The 20,088-nt window shown below is 35.1% G+C and overlaps 3 protein-coding genes across 4 annotated transcripts; 2 read left to right on the plus strand and 1 right to left on the minus strand.

Moving 5' to 3' along the window:
* The first annotated feature begins 1,217 nt into the window (after positions 1-1,217).
* Positions 1,218-8,258, plus strand: LOC130995463 (sterol 3-beta-glucosyltransferase UGT80A2). 2 transcript variants are annotated; one of them, XM_057920751.1, is made up of 14 exons: positions 1,218-1,727; positions 1,929-2,107; positions 2,991-3,230; positions 3,811-3,922; positions 4,965-5,135; positions 5,451-5,514; positions 5,655-5,712; positions 5,820-5,997; positions 6,200-6,330; positions 6,826-6,928; positions 7,020-7,096; positions 7,401-7,448; positions 7,522-7,671; positions 7,919-8,258. In XM_057920751.1, the coding sequence occupies exons 1-14, from the start codon at positions 1,292-1,294 to the stop codon at positions 8,084-8,086; spliced, it is 2,115 nt and encodes a 704-aa protein (XP_057776734.1). In that variant the 5' UTR covers positions 1,218-1,291; the 3' UTR covers positions 8,087-8,258. The 2 variants fall into 2 exon arrangements, with proteins under 2 accessions (XP_057776734.1, XP_057776735.1); XM_057920752.1 differs by lacking the exon at positions 1,218-1,727 and having other exon boundaries at positions 1,933-2,107; positions 3,008-3,230.
* Positions 8,259-10,825: 2,567 nt separating this feature from the next.
* LOC130993873 (zinc finger protein KNUCKLES-like) lies at positions 10,826-11,200 on the plus strand. Its single transcript, XM_057918908.1, has one exon. The coding sequence runs from the start codon at positions 10,826-10,828 to the stop codon at positions 11,198-11,200; it is 375 nt and encodes a 124-aa protein (XP_057774891.1).
* A 1,082-nt stretch (positions 11,201-12,282) lies between these two features.
* LOC130995464 (cell number regulator 6-like) lies at positions 12,283-19,846 on the minus strand. The gene is made up of 4 exons (XM_057920753.1): positions 19,482-19,846; positions 15,858-15,972; positions 14,809-15,077; positions 12,283-12,723 (listed from the first exon to the last, which is right to left on the minus strand). Exons 1-4 carry the CDS (start codon positions 19,584-19,586, stop codon positions 12,496-12,498), a joined length of 717 nt encoding a protein of 238 aa, XP_057776736.1. The 5' UTR covers positions 19,587-19,846; the 3' UTR covers positions 12,283-12,495.
* Between the last annotated feature and the right edge of the window lie 242 nt (positions 19,847-20,088).

Below are 20,088 nucleotides of genomic sequence, written 5' to 3' on the forward strand. Positions count from 1 at the left end.
GGCTCGAGTAAGCATGCTCCTACATCGACTTACTCATCCAAGAAATGACTCGAGTAAGCATGGATGAGTAAGCCGATATAGATGCTCTTAGAATCAAACGCTGAAAGACCATATTACCATACTTGAAGCCTTACTAACTCAACGTAAAGTTAAAATAGGTAAGCTCAAAGATGAGGTCGTCAATGCTGAAAGAACATTTGAGCGCATAAATAAAGGTACCTCTAATCTTAATGATGTGTTATCTCAAGGTCAAACTGGTCGATGTGAATTAGGGTACAAGTCTAAAGGGTTCAATATGTTGAATGAACATGATAATCACATTGTGTTTGTTAAGAAGAGAAATGCTAATGTGATCATGAAAAATATTAATAAGATATGAAATTAAAGGAAAATTCTAAATCTTATGTGTGTTGCTCAATTTTGAGTCACATCAAATCACATTGTGTTAAATATTTCAATGATGTTGATGTTCTAAATTTCTATATGCCAAATAAATATTTGATAGTTTCGTAGCTTAAATTTGTGTAAGCGGGATGATTGACCAAAGCTTATAAACTTTGAATTATCGAATGGAAAACTCGTGAGCAGTTAAAAGGAGAATGTTGGGCTGATTCGATTTCAATGTAATTTTCTCAAAAAAACAAATGTCAAATGGATTTTGGCTCTATAAATTATAATCGAATCGAATCAAAAAATAATTAAAAATGGAATGAAAGAAATTTATTTTGCTCAACCCTGTTAAGTGTTAAGAATTTAATCACGTGTGGATTAACTTTAGAAATGAACATGGACGCTCAATTCAAAAGGAAAAAAGCTTAGGGATAAACAAAAATTCACCATTTAAATCATGGAAAAATGAAGGATAAACAAAATTTCACCCTTTAAATCATTCAGTTCTTTTTCCACATTTCCTACTTGACCCTTACTCATTCCTCATTTACACTACAAATGAGGGATAATATTATCTCTCAAAAAATAGTGTGATAATATTATTCTTTTTTTGTAATGTAAATGAGGAATGAGTAAGGGTCAAGTAAAAAATATGAGAAAAAAAAAATAATTTAAAGGGTAAAATTTTATTTATCCTTCTTTTTTCCATGATAAATTTACAATAAAAAAGAACGTGACTTAAAAAATGCAAAAGGAAAAGAATATCGGACACCCCCATCGTCTGATTTATTTAAAGAGTAAATTAATTAGAAACAAAAAATTGTTGATGAGTGGTCCTCAACCAACCAAAACCGGCACTTGATGATACTAAAAATTATAAAAGGAAAAAAAAGAGAGAAACATGTTTTGCGTTAATTTCGCCCACGCGCTAACCGTCGCGTTGAGAAACCAAATACTCCACTTTCCCCTGAATTTCACGCAGAGTTTATTTACTTTATTTTGTTTTAATTTTTCTTCCCACTCTTTTGAACGTGTCTGTGCCCCTAACTGTACACGCATCCTACTCACTCTCACTGTGTGTATTCTACGTATTCGCGCGCCGATACCCGCTGGATTGCTTCTGGAAGTAGCTCTGGATCTGGATCAGAACCCGACTCCGCCGGAGCCGGTCGTGCTGATGCCGAAGCCGGAGGAGGCAAGTTCTTCGACGAGCTCCGGAGAAGTTTCCGTGAAGTTCGAGGAATATAGTCCGGAAGTTGCTGCTGCCGCAGTTGATAGCATCGCCGGTGCTTCCGCCGCAGCCGCGCTCTCCAATGGAGGCGGAAGCGATGCTTCTGGTGAGTCGCTGTTTTTGTTTCGTGAATTGAGTTAAATGAAATATAGGATTCTGAGTTGTAGTTCGAAGCAGGAGTTAATGGTGAATATGTGGAGGTTTGTGTTTGTAATCGATAGCTTGAATTATCGCTGTTTTCTAGTTTTTATGAGTTCGGTTGGATTAGATGAGTTTGTTAATTTGTGGTTGTGATTGATGGTGTAAGGGAGTGCGAGAGCAATTTTTCCTAGAGGAAACACTATGCCGCCAGAAATTTTGAACTCCGAGAAACTAGAAGTGCCGCAGGGGTTAGAAAGATCGAAGACAGAGAGGGAGAGATATACTAATGTTCGCGCTGAAGAGGCTGCTCAGATTTTTGATGAAAGAATTCCGGTTCAGGAGAAGGTAAGGATCCTTTTCATAAATGCAAGTTTCATTTTATGTTATGCATCATTTTCGGTTATTAATGCCATTTTGAATCCGGTATAATTGATTTAAATTTTTTATTCTATTTTAAATTATTTATGGAGTGATATCCTCATGCATTCTAGTTTTGATATCTAAAATCATACTTCAAGTCAAGAAGGATTGCTTTTAAATGCAAATGTTTTTAATGCTAAAGTACTCAACTTTCTGCTATTTCATTGAATTAAAATCAAATGAAAATTTTCATGTTAATATCCGACAGAGTACTTCAATGTGAAGAAGCGATTCTTTTCTTTATGAATTTGTCTATAGCTAAGAGACTGTTTATTAACTTATGTTGGAGATTGATAAATCAGTTTCATCTTCTGGTATAGACTGTATAGTTGCAATTTCCGTACTTCTGACACCGGTGCAAATTCCATTTTGATTTAGTTGCATTAATTAGACTAGTACCTTTTCCTCTGCTTGACTACTCTACTCTGTCTTGCTGCATGTGTAGAAGATGGCAATTATGCACGAGTGACTTAGAAGCAATTTTCTTAATTGTTCTGTGATTCCTTTCTTACTATCCCGGAGCACGTCTCATGCTTGTACAAGTTAAAAGTAACATGGAAAACTCCTAAAACCTCGACAGAAAGGATATATTATTGCAAAAATACATTATGCTAGTTATTCGGATCATCAGGGTGTAAGCTTGTCTTCAATCCAATTATGGAGATGTATCATACAATTTTGTGAATATTTGCTATTTCAATCAAATGCAAGATGATGATTCAATTAAGGTTTAATTCATGGGATTGATAGAAGATTAGCATACTGTAAACATACCTGGGTTTTTCGTAAAATATTTAAAACATTGCAGCTCAAATTGTTGAACAGAATTGCTACAGTTAAAGATGATGGAACTGTAGAATTTGAAGTTCCAGTTGACGTTGAACCTCGTAGCCTCGGAGCTGGCTCTAATAGCATATATACTGAAGTTGATGAAGATGTTCTTGATGCAACAGACATTCAGTATATTCCACCATTGCAGATTGTAATGCTTATTGTTGGAACTCGTGGAGATGTGCAGCCATTTGTTGCAATTGGAAAGAGACTCCAGGTTGAGTCAATATTGTACTGGACATCACAGTACTTGCTTATCAATTAATTATAATCTTATTTATACTCTTTACCAATTAAAAAGGGACATTTGGGTGTTTCAAACCATTTTGCTCGGTTGTTTAAAGTTTCAATGCATTCTGGTAACCACATATATATATATATATATATATATATATATATATATATATATATATATATATATTTGCTTCACCTCGCTGAAATCTATGACTGGTAAAAATCAGAGTCCTTAGTACATGCGCCATTTTTCATCCCATGTTTTTGTAGTCATCATTATTCTTCTACTTGATCTTTCTTTGTTGTGTTTGGGAAAAACTCAACTTTTATCTCTAAAATTTTCTCTTCGCATTTGTGATTACGATAGGGAATTGAGTGTCTGTTCAAAGCAAAATGTCTAAATATATTTTAGTAGCCCTTCAAAGCCCTAGGCCCCTAGATAAAGATGTGCAAAGTTGTGTGTTATGGATGAAAGATCTTAGTATACGTCAAGGATTTTTCTTTTTCCTAGTACATCTGAAAAAATCCTCTTATAATGTTGTTAATGAAGATACTTGGTGCAGGATTATGGCCATCGTGTTAGATTGGCCACTCATTCAAATTTCAAAGAGTTTGTCTTGACATCTGGATTGGAATTCTATCCTCTTGGTGGGGATCCAAAAGTTCTTGCTGAATGTATGTTTCTATACCTTCTTTTCTAAAGCTGGTCTTCTCATTACTTGGGGTCTCAATTGTGGTCAATCGTATGTTGGTGAAACCTTTTTCTCCCCTCCAAAATATGATACTTTATCTTTTCTTGACTTCAAGTGTTCATTCAATGCCTGATGACTAGTACTTATGTTACTAAATGATATGATGATTTGTTAAACTTTTGTTTTTTCATGGACTCTTTGATAGATTGAAAGACTGAAGATGAAATAATATGTAAATACTTATTTAATAATCCATATAAAGAATCTTGTTCATAATATCATTGTGGCTTGAATGCATTTTGCTGATGCTAGAAAGCTTGTTTTTTAGTTTAAATAATTAAACCTTTCTATGCATGCATAGTTGCATAGACACTTCAAGTAGTAGTTGCAGCTGTCCAGAAATGTTTTGGTATCATCAATTTATATAATCTGAAATGCTAAAAAAACAAGCATTTAAATCAATAAAGAATGTTTTTAAAATTTAATTACAAGTAAAATTTAATTACAAGGCCAATACCAGAGGCCACCAAAAAATTACAGTGTACATGCTGAAGTAAACTCAGTGGAAGGAATCAAAGAGGTCAAAAAACTCAGAAGACCAGTGATGTGTTTGTTGCTGGGCTTTTTACTTTTCTGTATTTCCACATTCATCTTGTTTCTTGCTCTTTGTTTGAATGGTATGTGCTATACTAAAACACAGTTTTCCTGTGAAATTTCTTTCACAAATTTTATAAGCCTGCATGAACTAGAGTTAGAAACACAAGAAAAGCATGCAAGTTGTTTCCCTTTGAACTAAGGTCAAGTGTGTTAGGTGACTTTTCTGAATACGAGGCTTGACATGAAATGAAAGCACCACCATTACTCCATATATTTTTCTACTTTATTTAAGAGTTGATATCAGGATGATATGCGTTAAGTACTTCCTGCGATGTGAATGTTAATATACATGGTCTCCCCATGTTAAAATGCCATTTGATCCTCTTGATAGGAAGCACAATTAATGAATATAACTTTCTTCTTTGCAGACATGGTAAAAAACAAAGGGTTCTTGCCTTCAGGGCCTTCAGAAATACCAATCCAAAGAAATCAAATGAAAGAGATAATATATTCACTGCTTCCAGCATGCAAAGATCCTGATATTGACACTGGGGTTCCTTTTAAAGCAGATGCAATTATTGCCAATCCTCCTGCATATGGTTAGATGATGCAACTTAGTATCATCTTGCCTCTCTGAAAACTGGCTGTTCGAGTTCTCTTTACATGGTTTCATATTTGCATAGCTTTCCGTGCAATTTTATGTGTATTTAATATGCAGCAGATATATCACTGAGTTATAGTATCTCCAATTTGAGAGTTCAGTTGGTTCACATGTCCATGAGTGTGTCTCCACCTGTTTGTTCTTTGCTATTAGTGCATCGATACACTGATATTGCTGATAAAATGACCATTTAGATCTGTATCTATTGATTATTTCAAATAAATAGTATCTACTAACCAAGGTAACACTGCAGGACATACCCATGTCGCTGAAGCATTGAAAGTACCAATTCATATATTTTTCACAATGCCTTGGACGTAAGTAATGTCTATATTATTTTGAGTCATGAGAAATTTTCTATCATTCTGGTTTAGCAAAGAATAAGATCTGGTGGATATCTTAACAGGTTTGTCCCTCATGCTATCCCGTTCACTTACTAAATAATGGTATTTTGCAGGCCCACAAGTGAATTCCCCCATCCATTGTCTCGTGTTAAGCAACCAGCTGGCTATAGGGTGTGTTTGAAGAGGCTGTTTAATTTGTATATCTTGTGATTTTCTACAAATGTTATGATCACTCTATTTCTGCCTCTCTGATATCCTTTCTTTGAATTACTTTACAGTTATCATATCAGATTGTAGACTCCTTGATTTGGCTAGGAATTCGAGACATGATAAATGATGTTAGGAAAAAAAAGTTGAAGCTGCGGCCAGTCACATATTTGAGTAGTTCACAAGGGTCCGAGTCAAATATTCCACATGGATATATCTGGAGCCCTCATCTTGTTCCTAAACCAAAAGGTTTCACTTTCTTAATGTCCTTTACTTTGAAGAAAATAGTTTGTGCCAATGGATCGACCTTTATGCCCGAACATGATACCAATTAGTTCTCTTTCTTATCTTGAATTTTGAGATCTGTTGCATTTTATCCATACTTGGTACTATTAGTTTCATGTAAATGTAGATAGTGCTAACTGAGTATCGTAGCCATGTTGTCTTGCAGATTGGGGACCCAAGGTTGATGTCGTTGGATTTTGCTTCCTTGATCTTGCGACAAATTATGAACCACCTGAGGCGCTTGTAAACTGGCTCAAAGCTGGTCCAAAGCCTATCTATATTGGCTTTGGCAGTCTGGTTAGTACCCCAAGCTCCTTCACATCCCAAAGCAAACCCCAGACAGAGGATAAAAATGAGGAAATAAGACTGGTTATTGTTTTTCTTTAGGGGTGGAGGTATCTTGTGACTGAGATTTGGTAACATATTTGTTGAAGTTTTCTTCTCTGATATCGGAGTTTGAACTTTCACTGTAGGAACTGCACCAAGTTTTGTGGTTCAATGAGAAACCAGTTCATTTTGTTGGAATGGTTGTAAACATTCAAATGGGCAATGGTTGACACTGAATAGTTAATTGACAAAAACTGTGTAACACAACTGTTTGCAGTTGCAAAAATACCCCCCCCCCCCAACAAAACAAAAAAAAAACATCTTTCTGAAACAAATTTAAATTATGCTGCATGTAGTAGAGATGTATAAGTTGCTTCAAAAAGAACATTTATGATTTCAGCTTATTTGACTTGGTCCTTTTTCCTTAACATTTAATTTGTGGCTTTTTTCTTCTTTCTATTTCAGCCTGTCGTAGAGCCTGAGAAAATGACAAAGATAATCATTGATGCTTTAGAAATAACTAAACAAAGGGGAATCATCAACAAAGGATGGGGTGGTCTTGGTAACTGTAAGTTCCCTGTTCCTGACTTCTCCTATCAATGATTTTCCTATCGTATATATCCTGAAAATTGGCTCATTTGACTAATGCTTCTTCTCAGTGGCTGAAGAAAAAGACTTTGCATATCTTCTGGACAATTGTCCTCACGACTGGCTGTTCTTGCAGTGTGCCGCTGTGGTAAGTTGTTTGTAATAGTTTGGGCACAGCGGTCCTCTATCTTATTGAATGTGCCATCCTATTTACCGATATTTGTACAAAAGCAACATGTTGATTTTTTATCTGAGTTCTGGGGGTGTTAAAGGTGGTTTTGGTAGTGAAGTTTCTGTTTGGAGGTAAGTTTTTCTTTATGCTAAGCGTTCATGTCCAATGCATTAGAAGAGTCTGGAAGGTTTCTGTTTAAGTGCGGTGAAACAGGGTAATGTAATTTTGCTTATGTTTTTTGAGCAATAAGGCAATCTTTTGTGTATCAATTTGTATGCAGGTGCACCATGGAGGTGCAGGAACAACAGCTGCTGGTCTTAAAGCAGCGGTAATGGCTTGGAGTTTTTGTTGGTTTGACATTTTATGTTGACTCTTTAATTTAATATTTGTTGGTATTGCAGTGCCCAACAACCATTATTCCATTCTTTGGTGACCAACCATTTTGGGGAGAAAGAGTCCATGCCAGAGGTGTAGGCCCTCCACCAATTCCCGTTGATGAGTTTTCACTCGAAAAGTTGGTTCATGCAATTAATTTTATGCTAGACCCCCAGGTACCAGACCTTAGATATTACCATGGTTTCTAGTTGAAGGGTGTGCAAACTTTCTTTTTAAGTGTTGGGGTGGAGTGTTGAATTTATTTGGAGATCTTGCGATCCTTTTTGTTCAAGTATGTGTTCCGTGAGGATCTCTTGTAATTTTTAGCAATGCCTAGAGGCCAGAGGGGAGGAATATCTTATTCGTATTTAGCAAATTTATCATTCTTTGGTTTGAATGTTATGGAGATTGATTTTTTCGCAGGTAAAGGAGCGTGCAGTTGAACTTGCAAAAGCCATGGAGAATGAAGACGGTGTTACAGGAGCTGTGAAGGCATTCTTCAAACACCTTCCACGTAAAAAACTTGATCCCAACCCTGAGCCTACACCATCAAATATTTTCTCCATAAGGAGATGCTTCGGTTGTTCTTAGAGGTGTAGGTAATCTTTGCTTGTCCATAATTTCTATTCTTTATTTGTATTATCTCATAATAGTTATATGACTTGAACAGTAGTCCTCCTTGACACTGCTTTCTTTCTTACACTGAGAAATTTTGTTTCGACATGAAATTCCAAGAATTATCTACTCATTGCTCACCATCTAATTACTTCGCCAAATTCAAGTATTGGGTGGCATTGTAGAGTTTTTGCATAAAGATGTTACTTGTAATGCAATGCTATATGCCTTGGTGCTGTTGTCGTAGGTTAAAATCAGCTATTTTGTGCTGTGTTTCAGGGGAGTAGGGAAGTAGCTCCAAACAGAAGCCTTTAGGAGGCTAGTAGTATGCATTTTTTATTCTGATACTGGATGCTCTTTTAATTTTGAGATTAGTTAATGGCAGAAAAATGTCAAATTTATGCTGATATACACTATTAATAGATAGCAATCAAATTATTTATGAGTGATGTGTTGGCGTGGTTGAGATATAAAGATGAAATAGTATTGATGAAAAGAAGAAGTGGTGTAGCAGAGTGGCGGTGGGAAGTTAAATATTGTTGCGGCTCTGTCCTCTCAATAACTTATTTTACTGTTGTGAAGCCGTGCAGAGTATATCATGAAAAATACAAACACTGCAATTATCCTTGTCTCACTCTGCAACTGCAACTCATATTTATCACCCCAATTCTTCTCCCACATGTGCCTCGGAACACACCCACTAAAACCCCATCTCTCTCTCTCTCTCTCTCTCTCACCCACACACACACGATCCCATGAATGGGGCGAAATACATTTATCTGGTTGAGATCAAGGCTGGATCTAGACTATATCGTTAGGACGGTTGAATTTAATGAAGTATGGCGTCTGAAAGTATTTGCACAGGGACCGTCTTTGAGCCAAAAATTTTAGAGCATATTGAAAGTATATAAATACCTACCTTTATGGGTTTTTATTAAAAATTAATTCATCTTCTTAAAAAAATAAACTAATTCTCCCCCCCCCCCCCCAAAAAAAAAAAAAAAAAAAAAACTAGTTTTTATTTGTGATCTTCATTTTCTGAAGTTTCCTAAAGAAAAAAAAATAGTGAAAGAATAATGAGGTTGTGATTCAGCCACTCAATTCCATCTAAAATATATATACTCGCGGTAATGTACCCATCGATCGAATTCCAATATATGATGAGGATTGTTGTGTATTTATTGGTAATCGTAAATAAAAAGGAGATCATATTGTCTTTAAATTATAAATTAATAGCATCGCTAACTAGTTAAGAGGGCCATAAATTACAAATTTATGATAAACCAAAATAACTTTTTTAATAAACAATGTTATATGACTAATCAATAGTTACGTTATGAAGGAAAAGGATGGTTTTTAGAAGAAAGAAAACTGAAGAAAAAATTTACTTATTTAGGGAAAATTTCATTGAGTTCGAGATGTTCATATTTTAAGAGAGAAAATTATTATTAAAAATAAAAAAAAAAATTATAAAAGTGATTAGATGACTTGTTAGAGGAGGATTCAGAAAAATGAGAAATAAAATCCCACAATATTCCAAATATGAGAGATAATCATTGTAGGATTTTGAATCTGGTTAGGATCATATATCAATAAAAATTGTACACCCTTCGTCCCACTAAAAGTGACTTGTATTCTATTTTGGGTTGTCCAACTATAAGTGATTTATTTCCATAAATGGATAAATTTAACCATCAAAAAGGTATAGGCCCTACCACTTTTAATCAATTTACACACCCTCCTTAATTCTCATGTCGAAAAGTTTTAAGCCACTTATAGTGGGACGGAGGGAGTAGCATTATATTGTTGAAGGGCACAAGTTTCTATAAATACTTGAAAGATTAAATAAAGTGCAAAATTAGACTTGAGTGGAAAAAGAGATTCAACAAAATTGATGTGTTAAATAATTGAATGTTTTGTAAATATTAAGTGTGAATGAAATTTAAAATAGAGTATACGATGAATTCTAAAAAGGGAAGATTGGAATTTTTATAAATGGATGTACCATAATTTTTGTGAATGTACACATAGAAGAAATACAAAATTAGTCATTCATATGTCCTTTAGGTAACTCAAACTCAAACTTACGATTTACAAAATTTTGAATGCTCTATTTACCAACATAAGTCACGGGATCAAAATACTTCGAGGGGAACCTTTTTTTTTTTTTTGGGTTTTGGAAACGTTGCGTGGAGGAACTTAATTAGCGGTTAATGGCATACACCTAACCAACAGGTTTGGAATAAATGAAGAAAGACAAAACTAAGAACTCAACACTTAAGGAACCTGCAAAAGGAAACACAACCTAACATGCTCAGATTGTTTAAAAGGATTCAGTCCATCCATCACACATTACTCTCTCTCTCTCTCTCTCTCTCTCTCTCTCTCTCTTTCTCTCTCTCAGTTCTCACCAATCACTCTCTGCAGAATAACTGTTGCACTCTCTCTCTCTCTCTCTCTCTTCTCAGAGTTCTCACCAATCACTCTATGCAGAATAACCGTTGCACTATCTCTCTCTAAACCCATGCACCCTCTTGTGCGAAAATGCCAACGCTAAGGCACTCTTTTTTATAAACGGACACACTATCTTTAGATATTTGCAAATTAAGACTGGCTCTACCTACCAACTAACTGGAGTAATAAAGAAGAGGTCTCTGAATCTTGTACTTGCTTTAAATAGATAGATTTGATTCGTGAAAAGGTTGTGTTATAGGAATGGAATTGGAGCGTGAGAGTGCAAGTCGAAATGCACAAGGTACAGCAAAACGTTTCCCTTGTCTATACTGTTCGAGAAAGTTTCATAGCTCGCAAGCATTGGGCGGCCACCAAAACGCACACAAGAAAGAGCGAAACGCCGCCAGAAGGCAAAAGAGGCCGTTGCTGTTCCCTCCCATTCCCAACGTTAACTACTCCGTTCGCACCTTTCACGGCGCCGGTTTCTGCCACTTCGGGTCCGACGGCGCAGCGCCGTTTGATCAGATTAATGCGGTGGATGATCGGCTTTTGAAAATGAATGTAAGAGAAGGTGAAAGTGATGGGTTAGGGTTAGGGTTTGGAGATGAGAGTCTTGATTTGTCTCTTCGTTTGTAAGGAGTTTCATCTCTCTCTCTTTCATTACATATTAATTAATTTTACGTGTGTTGTGATTTGTTTGGATGAAAACACATGTACAATACCAAATAAAGAGGATTAATTGGAGATTGCAAAACGTCTTAGAATATATGAGGAAATTAAAGTCTTACTGGAATTAGGGTTTAGGAACTAGGGTTTTAATGTTTAATTCTACAGATTTTATCACCAAACGGAAATGCAACATTTAATTTACTGGAATGACGTGTGCCGACGAGCCACGTCAACGCCACGTTGATTTTAATTTGATGGAAAAAATAAAATCGTGGGGAAATTAAACAAATGATAAAGTATTTGATTTATAATGAAATTTTTAAAGATCGTGGGAAAAATGGATTTCGGGCGAAGTTCGTGATATTACATGCAATTAACCCTTTCTTTTGATTTTTATTATTTAGTAATGCATATTGGGGTCCCTCTTTTTAAATACTCAAATAGTAAAAAAAGACTAATTATATAGCCTCTCTATAAAAGTAGATTTTTTGGTACCATTTTGATTAAAAAGACTAAAATGCCCTCTAACAAGTTGTTAATGTTGACTAAAAAGACAAAAAGATAACCTATCTCGCGCGGATGAAATATTTTGAATATCCGTTGTTGAAAAATCATATTAGGAACCACTGTTGGTGGAAAATGTTGAAAGTTCGGGATTTTTTATCTTTGTATCACCGAATTTTGTATAAAGGAACATTTATAGAAAAATTTGAAAGTTCAGGACTTTTTAGGAGAAAATGAAATTTTATAGAAAATGCATAAAGTTCGAGACATAAAACACTATTAACCCTTTTTTTAAGTACTTAATTTTAAATATATTTGTATCATCTCTTCCAAATCCTCCGAATAAACTAAAAAGTTAAATAAAAATGTTTGAAAATAAAAACAAAATCTAATGCACTCAACATTTTTCACAAATAAGTCGCCAAAAATCGATATAAAAATCTCACAAAAATTCGAAAATAAAAGGGGTAAATAGGATCGCTTTCGTGTTTCTAAGTTCATGATATGCATCAGAAACGCTAACGCTCCTCCATGCGTAGGTGTCCTTTTTCTGCGAATTTCTTGCTCAAAATTGTCTTTTGGGTGAAAATTAATATACAGCTTCATGCAATTGAAAACTTGTTACAGAGCTCAAATTACCCTTGCAAATGCACGACACTGAAAATGTACAATGTCCTGCCCAAAGTCATCAAGGAAATGAGGGAACGATCTAAAAGGCATGATATATATTGTCATTGTTTCATCCTATCCGCAAAGTCCTATAGAGCTTGCATCTCAATTTTAACTTGCTCGGTTCCATTAGCAGAGGTTGATGCCGAATCCCCACCATCGTCAGCAGCATTCATCTCCTGAACTGGAGGTGGGTTCACTATGGTCATTGGCTCGACAGAGTCCTCTGAAAGGCGTGACTTCATCTCCCGGTGCTCCTGGCACAAGGCACACCAGTGCATGCAACAGTGCACCAAGCAAGGGTCGCATGGCGAATTCTATATGGACAATAAAATAAATGAAAAGTTAGAAATAAAGCAGCAAGTTTCATAATCAAGGGAAGTAAAATTGATCCTCGAAAGCATGACTAAACAAATTATCATGGCTAAAATAATCACAGGTTTCTGCCTAGAAAAGAAAAATATGAAGCTCATTGGACAGTACAATAGTTAAGTGCCAACAAGAATAATTTCTTCTCCTTCTCCCCCAGTGACCCCCTTCCCTCCAAGACTAATTTACTCGATGAGTATGATCTACAACTGTTAATCCCTGTAAGTATTAATTTCACATTTAAGTAAACTGATTCCTTGTACCCAGTGTCACTGCACATCAGTGCACTACATAGGGCTTTAATGCTAACAAGCACAAAGCAGAATTTCATGAACTGAACCCCAAGTGGCGTTGGATACCAGTACGATTAATGAAGGTTTTAATGCCAATAAGCACAGAGCAAAATTTTGTTGTACCAAGTGTATTGCAAAATAGCACACTGCAGAGATTTTTTACTCAAACGAAGCCTTGATACCATATGTGTCTGCCGAGACAATTTGTTAATAATTGACCAGAGCTGAATTTGAGAGCAAATGCAAGTAAATAATACTTTCATAAACATGAATGAGGCTGACTGAAAAAAAATTAGGAACAAGTAAAACAAATTTGTGCAACCAAATTTCAAAATCTCATTCATAAAGACAAATATTTCCGGAAACAAAGCTTTTTAATGATGCCGAAACAAGATAGACTAATAGTCTAAGTAAGGAAATATTTTACATAATTGTATGCAGATTCAAAGCAATTTTAGTCCTATAAATAGGGGAATAGCATTTTCAATCTTACAGTTCGGGAGTTGTCAAAGATAGTCCAAAAGGTTTCAAAAACCTGCAATTTTAGTACTTTTTACTGGCAATTTTTTAATTGGTAGTTTCCTAAGACAACATTATAATTCCAAAAAAATTTGCAAATCAAATCAAACATCAAATTTATACATGAGGATTATAACAAAGTTTAAGTTTTTTCCATGTATATTTTATCAAAATGGAGTTGGAATTGTAAAAACTTTTAGGACTATTTTGCTCATCTTTCAAATTGCAGGAATAATGACACTTATTTAACTTTACTGAAAATGCAATTTTCATTTTACACATCATATTAGTAGGAAACATCAAACAAAGTAGTTGAAAGCTTAGTATTTCTCTACATCCAATCTAAGACAGTTGAACTGCTTCCTTTAAGGCAGAAAATCCAATTCAAAGATTCAACAAATAAAAAAAATGTAATTTACTGAAGAACTTGCATGTTACCCTTAGCTTCAACACTTCTACCCTTAATGAATTCTAGGTTAATCTGACGACTAGAAAATATAGTTTTTGTACTATGAGAAAATGCTTACAGTTGCCAAATACTGCAAATACTTTGGTCAGACAACGAATAATAGAAAAGGTAGGCCCAAAAGAATTTATTGCAAATGGCAAAAATCTATATTATAGATATCTACACGTGTAGGTGATGTCATATACATATAAACAAGTCACACCCATGACCCATGTGTACAGTAAAGTGCAGTTCCCTTAAAAGCCTGCTTAGTAAGATATAACAGGGAAAGGGGTAATGAAATAAAAAAAAAGCTCCGGGTATTTTTATTTTCCTGAAAGTCTACAGTATCAGGGGTCACTAATACTATGTGGTAACATATATCAAAACATTATCTCGTTTAAGTAACCAACATAAAACTGGGCTACCAGCTAACTAAATGCTAATGCTACAGCCAGAAGTTACCCTAAAGATGGTCATTCACCGGCATCTAAAGGTAAACGAGTAAACCCTTTTTTTTATTTGTCTATCGTCTGCCAAGTCTTTGAAGTGAAAAAGTTGATACAGGTAGAAATAAATTTTTCCCTTATCACAACTTTCAGATGAATTTCAAAGAAAATGCTCAGGGATTCTCAGACAACACAAACAAGTTAGCATCTAATAGTTGTGACAGTAAACTAATAAATTCTGCAATAGCAAACTCGAAGGTGGTGGAAATAGGTATCAGAGCCATTTCATTATAAAGGAATGTCATAAGAATAAACTGAGATCACCTTGAGATGATATTTCTTCTGCAGCGATTGCCTCACTAGGCCAGTGTATATCCCACACATCCACCAACTGAAAAACAAACCCTCACCAATGAGAAATGTTGTCCTTGGGTCAATAAAACCGTGTAGAGCAGCGGTTGCTGCAGCAAAGGCAATGCCACCCTCTACAAAGATAGCATGACAAATGCAAGGTCCAGTCCACGGAGTATCTTCTCTCAATTGTTCAACGTTGCGGCCAAACAGAACACATGGGCAAAATAGTCCTGTCCTAACTATTTCAGATAAAGCATAACATTTCAGAATCATCGACCACATGTAAGCAGAATTGAGACCCAAATATGAATTTTAATTAGGTTTGTGAAGGACTCCAATATAAAGTAAAATCTCATTGATAGCTTGGAACCACATAGAGCCTATCAATTAAGAGATATTAATTGATCAATATATTATTAATATTTCAATGATGAAATGCATTGAAAATTAAGTATATATGTTTTAATCAACTCAAAACTTGTTATACTTTAACGTTAATTGCCATTTAAGTTACCACGTTTGATCCAAATTACAAATTTACACCGCTTTCAAAGGACTTCAAACTCCTTCAGACGGACAAATGGAAACAAAAGCTGTGAATATCTGGCATGGAGAAATTGAAACAAAAACAATGATAATATCTGTCACGAAGAAAGAAACAAAAGCAAATAAATGATGGTGTATGTACCACCTGCACTATCCATAAAGTGTATACCTTCTACTAACTTTTTGCTCTTTTCTTCAGCCTGTCTAATATTCAAGCTACATGATATTTTCTTTTCTCCGAGTTAAGATGAAAATTCGCAACTTGTCATATGTCAAACAATAGTACCTTAGACTGATATTATTAAAGATTGTATGGTAGGCATTTAAATTCCAATATGAGAATTAATTAATAACAGCTGACAAAGCAATTGTCAATTGTCTAGAGGTGGGTTTTTTTTTTTTTGTTTGTGTCTACTGATGTTATTATGCTTTAGAAATTGATCTTCTCTGTCACTGAATGCATAATGACTTACAACTTTCTGCATCTTCTGCACAACCAAATATCCCAGTAGTCCAGGGTTCATCAGCAGGAGCTTGGTAGCTTTCAGGTAAAGGCTGCCCACATTCATTGCACTTTCGAACATGCAACTGCAGAATGAACCACAAATATAAGGGGCAACCGGTCAAAAAACATATGGCATATCTGAAAAATGAAGTCTAATGTTGCATAGACTATCAAAATTAAGTAATAGGAAAATTTGGGCACACTGCTCATGTAATCTTTTTTATGCTCAGACCAAATGTAGGTTAGAGAAAATGGTAAACGTAAGGATTATCCATACTATCTCACAAGGAAGAAAAAGAAAAGTACTCCCTCCGTCCCATTTAAGTGGCTCAAAACTTTTCGGCACTGGAATTTAGGAGAAGGTGTAAATTGGTTCTTTTTTAAGGGTTAAATTTTTCCATTTATGGAAACAGGCCACTTATAGTGGGTCGACCCAAAATGGAATACAGGCCACTTTTAGACGGAGGGAGTAAATATTTATTAAATGTATTAGATATACATTTATAGTCCAACAACTACATCCAACTGTCGTAAATGTAATAAACACACATTTATTGTCCAACAATCACAACTACATCCAAGTCCAATGATCATAAATGTTTTGGCTGTATATACAAGTGCTTCATTTCTCATTGAAGCACATAAGATCTCAAACTTCCTTTCATCTCATTCACAACCAGTGTTGTGAAAATCGAATGAGGCGGCCGCCTTGAGGCGCGCCTCAAGGCGAGGCGGTGATAAACCCGCACTGCATATACGCCTTATGCATATTTTACGAATTTGCGCCTTAAAGCAAATGAGGCGGCGCCTCAAGGAATCAAATAATACATGAGGCGGTGATAAATAAGATAATTTTTAACCTATCACAGCCGCAATGTTTGACCTCTTTTATTCTCTTATTTCCAAGCTATATCAGCCGCAACTTTGGGATGGTGGGCCTTAAAAATATTATAGTTTAACCCTAATCTATTGAAAGTATAAATAAAAATATTATTGAGATACAATCATACAAGCATTCGACAAACAGCAGCAAACTAGAGCAGCAGCAGTCAGCTTCCTCTTTTAAACTCATAATTTATATATATTTTTTAATTTTTAAATGGTGTTATTTGTTTTTTAAAATTATTATGAGTTTTTTTGTGTGTTAGGTGTGAGGCTTACGCCTCAAACCGCCTCGAGGCTTACCGCCTCGCCTCGACGAGGCAAAACGCCTCAATCCCGCCTTAAGATTTTCACAACATTGTTCACAACTACTCACATTTTTATCCAAACAACATAAAAAAATGTATGATGTTCCTAGCTCACATGAAATTGACGAAATGTAGAAGCAATTCATTCAAAATTCAGCAACAGATTTGATTATGCCAGAGATGATTGCTATGGTTGATGTAGAAGACGCAACAATTGCTAGACACTTGAGAAGGAGAAGAAACAATAACTTCACGAAGGAGAAGCAGTCCTAGAAAATATAAGGATAGGGATCAAGAAGCTAAAATGACAGCTACAGTCAGCGAAGACAAGTGGAAGCATCTCCAAGAGGCTATGGCTAGACACTTGAGCCTTTAAGAGGAACAACTTAAGCTCCAACATGCTGAATTTTGCGGACAGGATACTAGTGGCGTGTCGGAGGCAGAACTATACAATTTTAACATGATGGTAGCCGAAATCAAAGCTAAATATAGGTGGATGTAATACTTTTAAGTATCGTTTATTTATTGTTAAGTGTGCTTTATCTGTATTCCGTATTTCTAAGTGTGTTTTATTTGTTTTTGTATTTTTAAGCATGCTTTATCTATTTCTATAGTCTGGAGATAATGTATTTGTGTGTAATTTGAATTACGTTATTTTTGTTATTATCATATTAATTCGAGTTGCATCTATGAATCCAACAACTTCATTTCAAATATAAGTCGCAATTGGGCAAAAAACAAATGGTATATCTGAAAAATCAAGTCTAATGTTGCATAGACTATCAAAATTGAGTAAGTAATAGGAAAATTTGGGCACACTGCTCATGTAATCTTTTTTATGCTCAGACCAAGTGTCGGTTAGAGAAAATGGTAAATTCCATACTATCTCACAAGAAGAAGGAAGAAAAAAAAAGAGTAAATATTTATTAATACAAATACATATATATTTTATAAACATTAAGTAAAAACTCACATCTACAAATATAGATGTGTGTATTAATGTAGGCATCCAAATAAGATCATAAAAAGATTATCAAAATAATAAGCTAGCAAAGAATGTGAAGCTTCTGCATTTCTATAATCTATTCATGTCCCCATTATTTATCAAGTGTGGCAACATATTAGGTTTCTACTTTCAAAATGATTCACTGTACAAGCACACATCCCACTCCTCACTTCAGTCAGTTCATACATGCTCCCCACTCCTGGCCTCACTTCTATTTATTTTTAAAATGCAGGTACACAGATGTTTTATTCTTCAACTTCAACATAGAAACCAACAGCTCAGAATACCTACAAAATGAACTTCCACTTTACAATTCTTAACGCCAAATAGTGATGAAATAGAGCAATCATGCAGTTGTGCATGTTGTCACCATTTCCCACTGAACAGCGCTAATATAGAAAACTGCAAAGACATGCCAAGAATTGGGCACTGTCATGTTTCTCTGTTGTTCTTTTGCTTCTCTTTTCCAGTAGTTCATCAATGTTCAAAATTAACCTCCATACTAACTGATTAAAGCATCAAACTCAACCACCACCAATTTACACACTAGCAGCCAGCTTCACACCTAATGCCAGAAAAGTTCCAAGTGTTTCAATCTTCTAAGAACCAGAGTTAATATCAGCTAAAAATCCCATCCATTTCTAATTTGAAAAATGATTCAAGGAGCGAAGAAGAATTCAAATTAATAGAAAAGTGTGCCATTGTATCTGTGAGCACTAACTTCTAGAGACCAGTAACGATCCAATTGCTCTGAGGAAATGGGACTTCCTTTATTTAACTTGTCTTTTCTAGGGAAATCTTTAGAAGAAAGTCTTCCAGATATTGGGGTCGAATAAGCAAGAATTGAAGACAAGTTTACTTGACAAGAGAAAGATTGTTTTTTATATTAAAAAAAATCCTCATATGTTTATACTCTTTGAATTTAACATATTAAATACAATCACATAAAGAACAACATTCGTGTAAGAGCAACAAGGGCTTAAATGTTTTGTCAAATAGAAGTGTGAATTTGTTTCCTAGAGACATTGCAAAAGTAGGCTCACCAAACAGGATATAATCAATCACCTGATCTGAACCCCCATAACAGTATGAACATACAAGAGTTTAAATGTTCAAGATGAACCCAGGAATTCTGTGCATAAACCTAAATCAAGAGCTGAAATCTTCACTCAATCCTTAGGGTTCAGGAGACAGACTTGAGAAATCTAGAGAGAGAGAGAGAGATTATCGCAACCGAATCACCAGAAAGTCATCCATCTTTCACACAGAGGTAAGTGCATCGGAGATAGATCAGTACCAGTCGACCATTATACAAGCATATCACGTTTACTAACAAAAAATTAGAGATATAGCGATAGAGAAACAAATTAACAGAAAACAGACGCACAAATTGTACCTGAGGCACATCAATCGGCTGATTTAGCTCGCCGGGTTTAATGTCCTCCATCGGCGATTGATCCTTGGTTAATTTCACATACCTAGAGGGGTGATCCTCCGCCATTTCTTCAAAAAATTGAGAGCGAGTTCAAGCCAATCGGTTCAAGCACGAAGAAGAGATAACGGATCCGCACGCACAAACACACACTAGTAGTCAACTAGTATGGATGAGTAAGAGGTGCGTAAAGCTAATTTTGCATTGATCCAAGACCCCAATAAAATTGACTTTACTGTTGAAAATTGGTTGAGTTAAGCTTGCCAATAGAATTTCCTTTGACTTTTTTTGCCTAATTAAACATATTGAGTTGGCTCCGGACAGGGTTTTCGGGATTGAGATTCAACGTAAATCTCATTTTTTATTTATTCTTTTATATATTTTTTCTTCAATTTCAATTTTGTATATTTTAATTTAATTTTATAATTATTAATATAATTTATTCCATTTAATTAAATATATAATTAATTTTTATAGTAACAAAATAAATTTTATTTTTATAAAAAAAAATATTACTGACACACATAAAATTGAGGGGCATTAAATCTCATCTTGAATTTTAGGTGATGTC

Source organism: Salvia miltiorrhiza, chromosome 7, assembly GCF_028751815.1.
Source record: "Salvia miltiorrhiza cultivar Shanhuang (shh) chromosome 7, IMPLAD_Smil_shh, whole genome shotgun sequence".
Lineage (NCBI taxonomy): Eukaryota > Viridiplantae > Streptophyta > Magnoliopsida > Lamiales > Lamiaceae > Salvia > Salvia miltiorrhiza.

Bases quoted from the DNA above. Each gene is read 5' to 3' on its own strand.
- LOC130995463 (XM_057920751.1), top strand. From the start codon at position 1,292: ATGTTTTGCGTTAATTTCGCCCACGCGCTAACCGTCGCGTTGAGAAAC. The intron at 2,108-2,990 runs GTAAGGATCCTT...AAAACATTGCAG, and splicing joins GAATTCCGGTTCAGGAGAAG to CTCAAATTGTTGAACAGAAT. The intron at 5,713-5,819 runs GTGTGTTTGAAG...ATTACTTTACAG, and splicing joins AGCAACCAGCTGGCTATAGG to TTATCATATCAGATTGTAGA.
- LOC130993873 (XM_057918908.1), top strand. From the start codon at position 10,826: ATGGAATTGGAGCGTGAGAGTGCAAGTCGAAATGCACAAGGTACAGCA.
- LOC130995464 (XM_057920753.1), bottom strand. From the start codon at position 19,586: ATGGCGGAGGATCACCCCTCTAGGTATGTGAAATTAACCAAGGATCAA. The intron at 15,078-15,857 runs GTAAGTCATTAT...TATCTGAAATAG, and splicing joins TGCAGAAGATGCAGAAAGTT to TTAGGACAGGACTATTTTGC. The intron at 12,724-14,808 runs GTGATCTCAGTT...TTGTCCATATAG, and splicing joins AGAAGAAATATCATCTCAAG to AATTCGCCATGCGACCCTTG.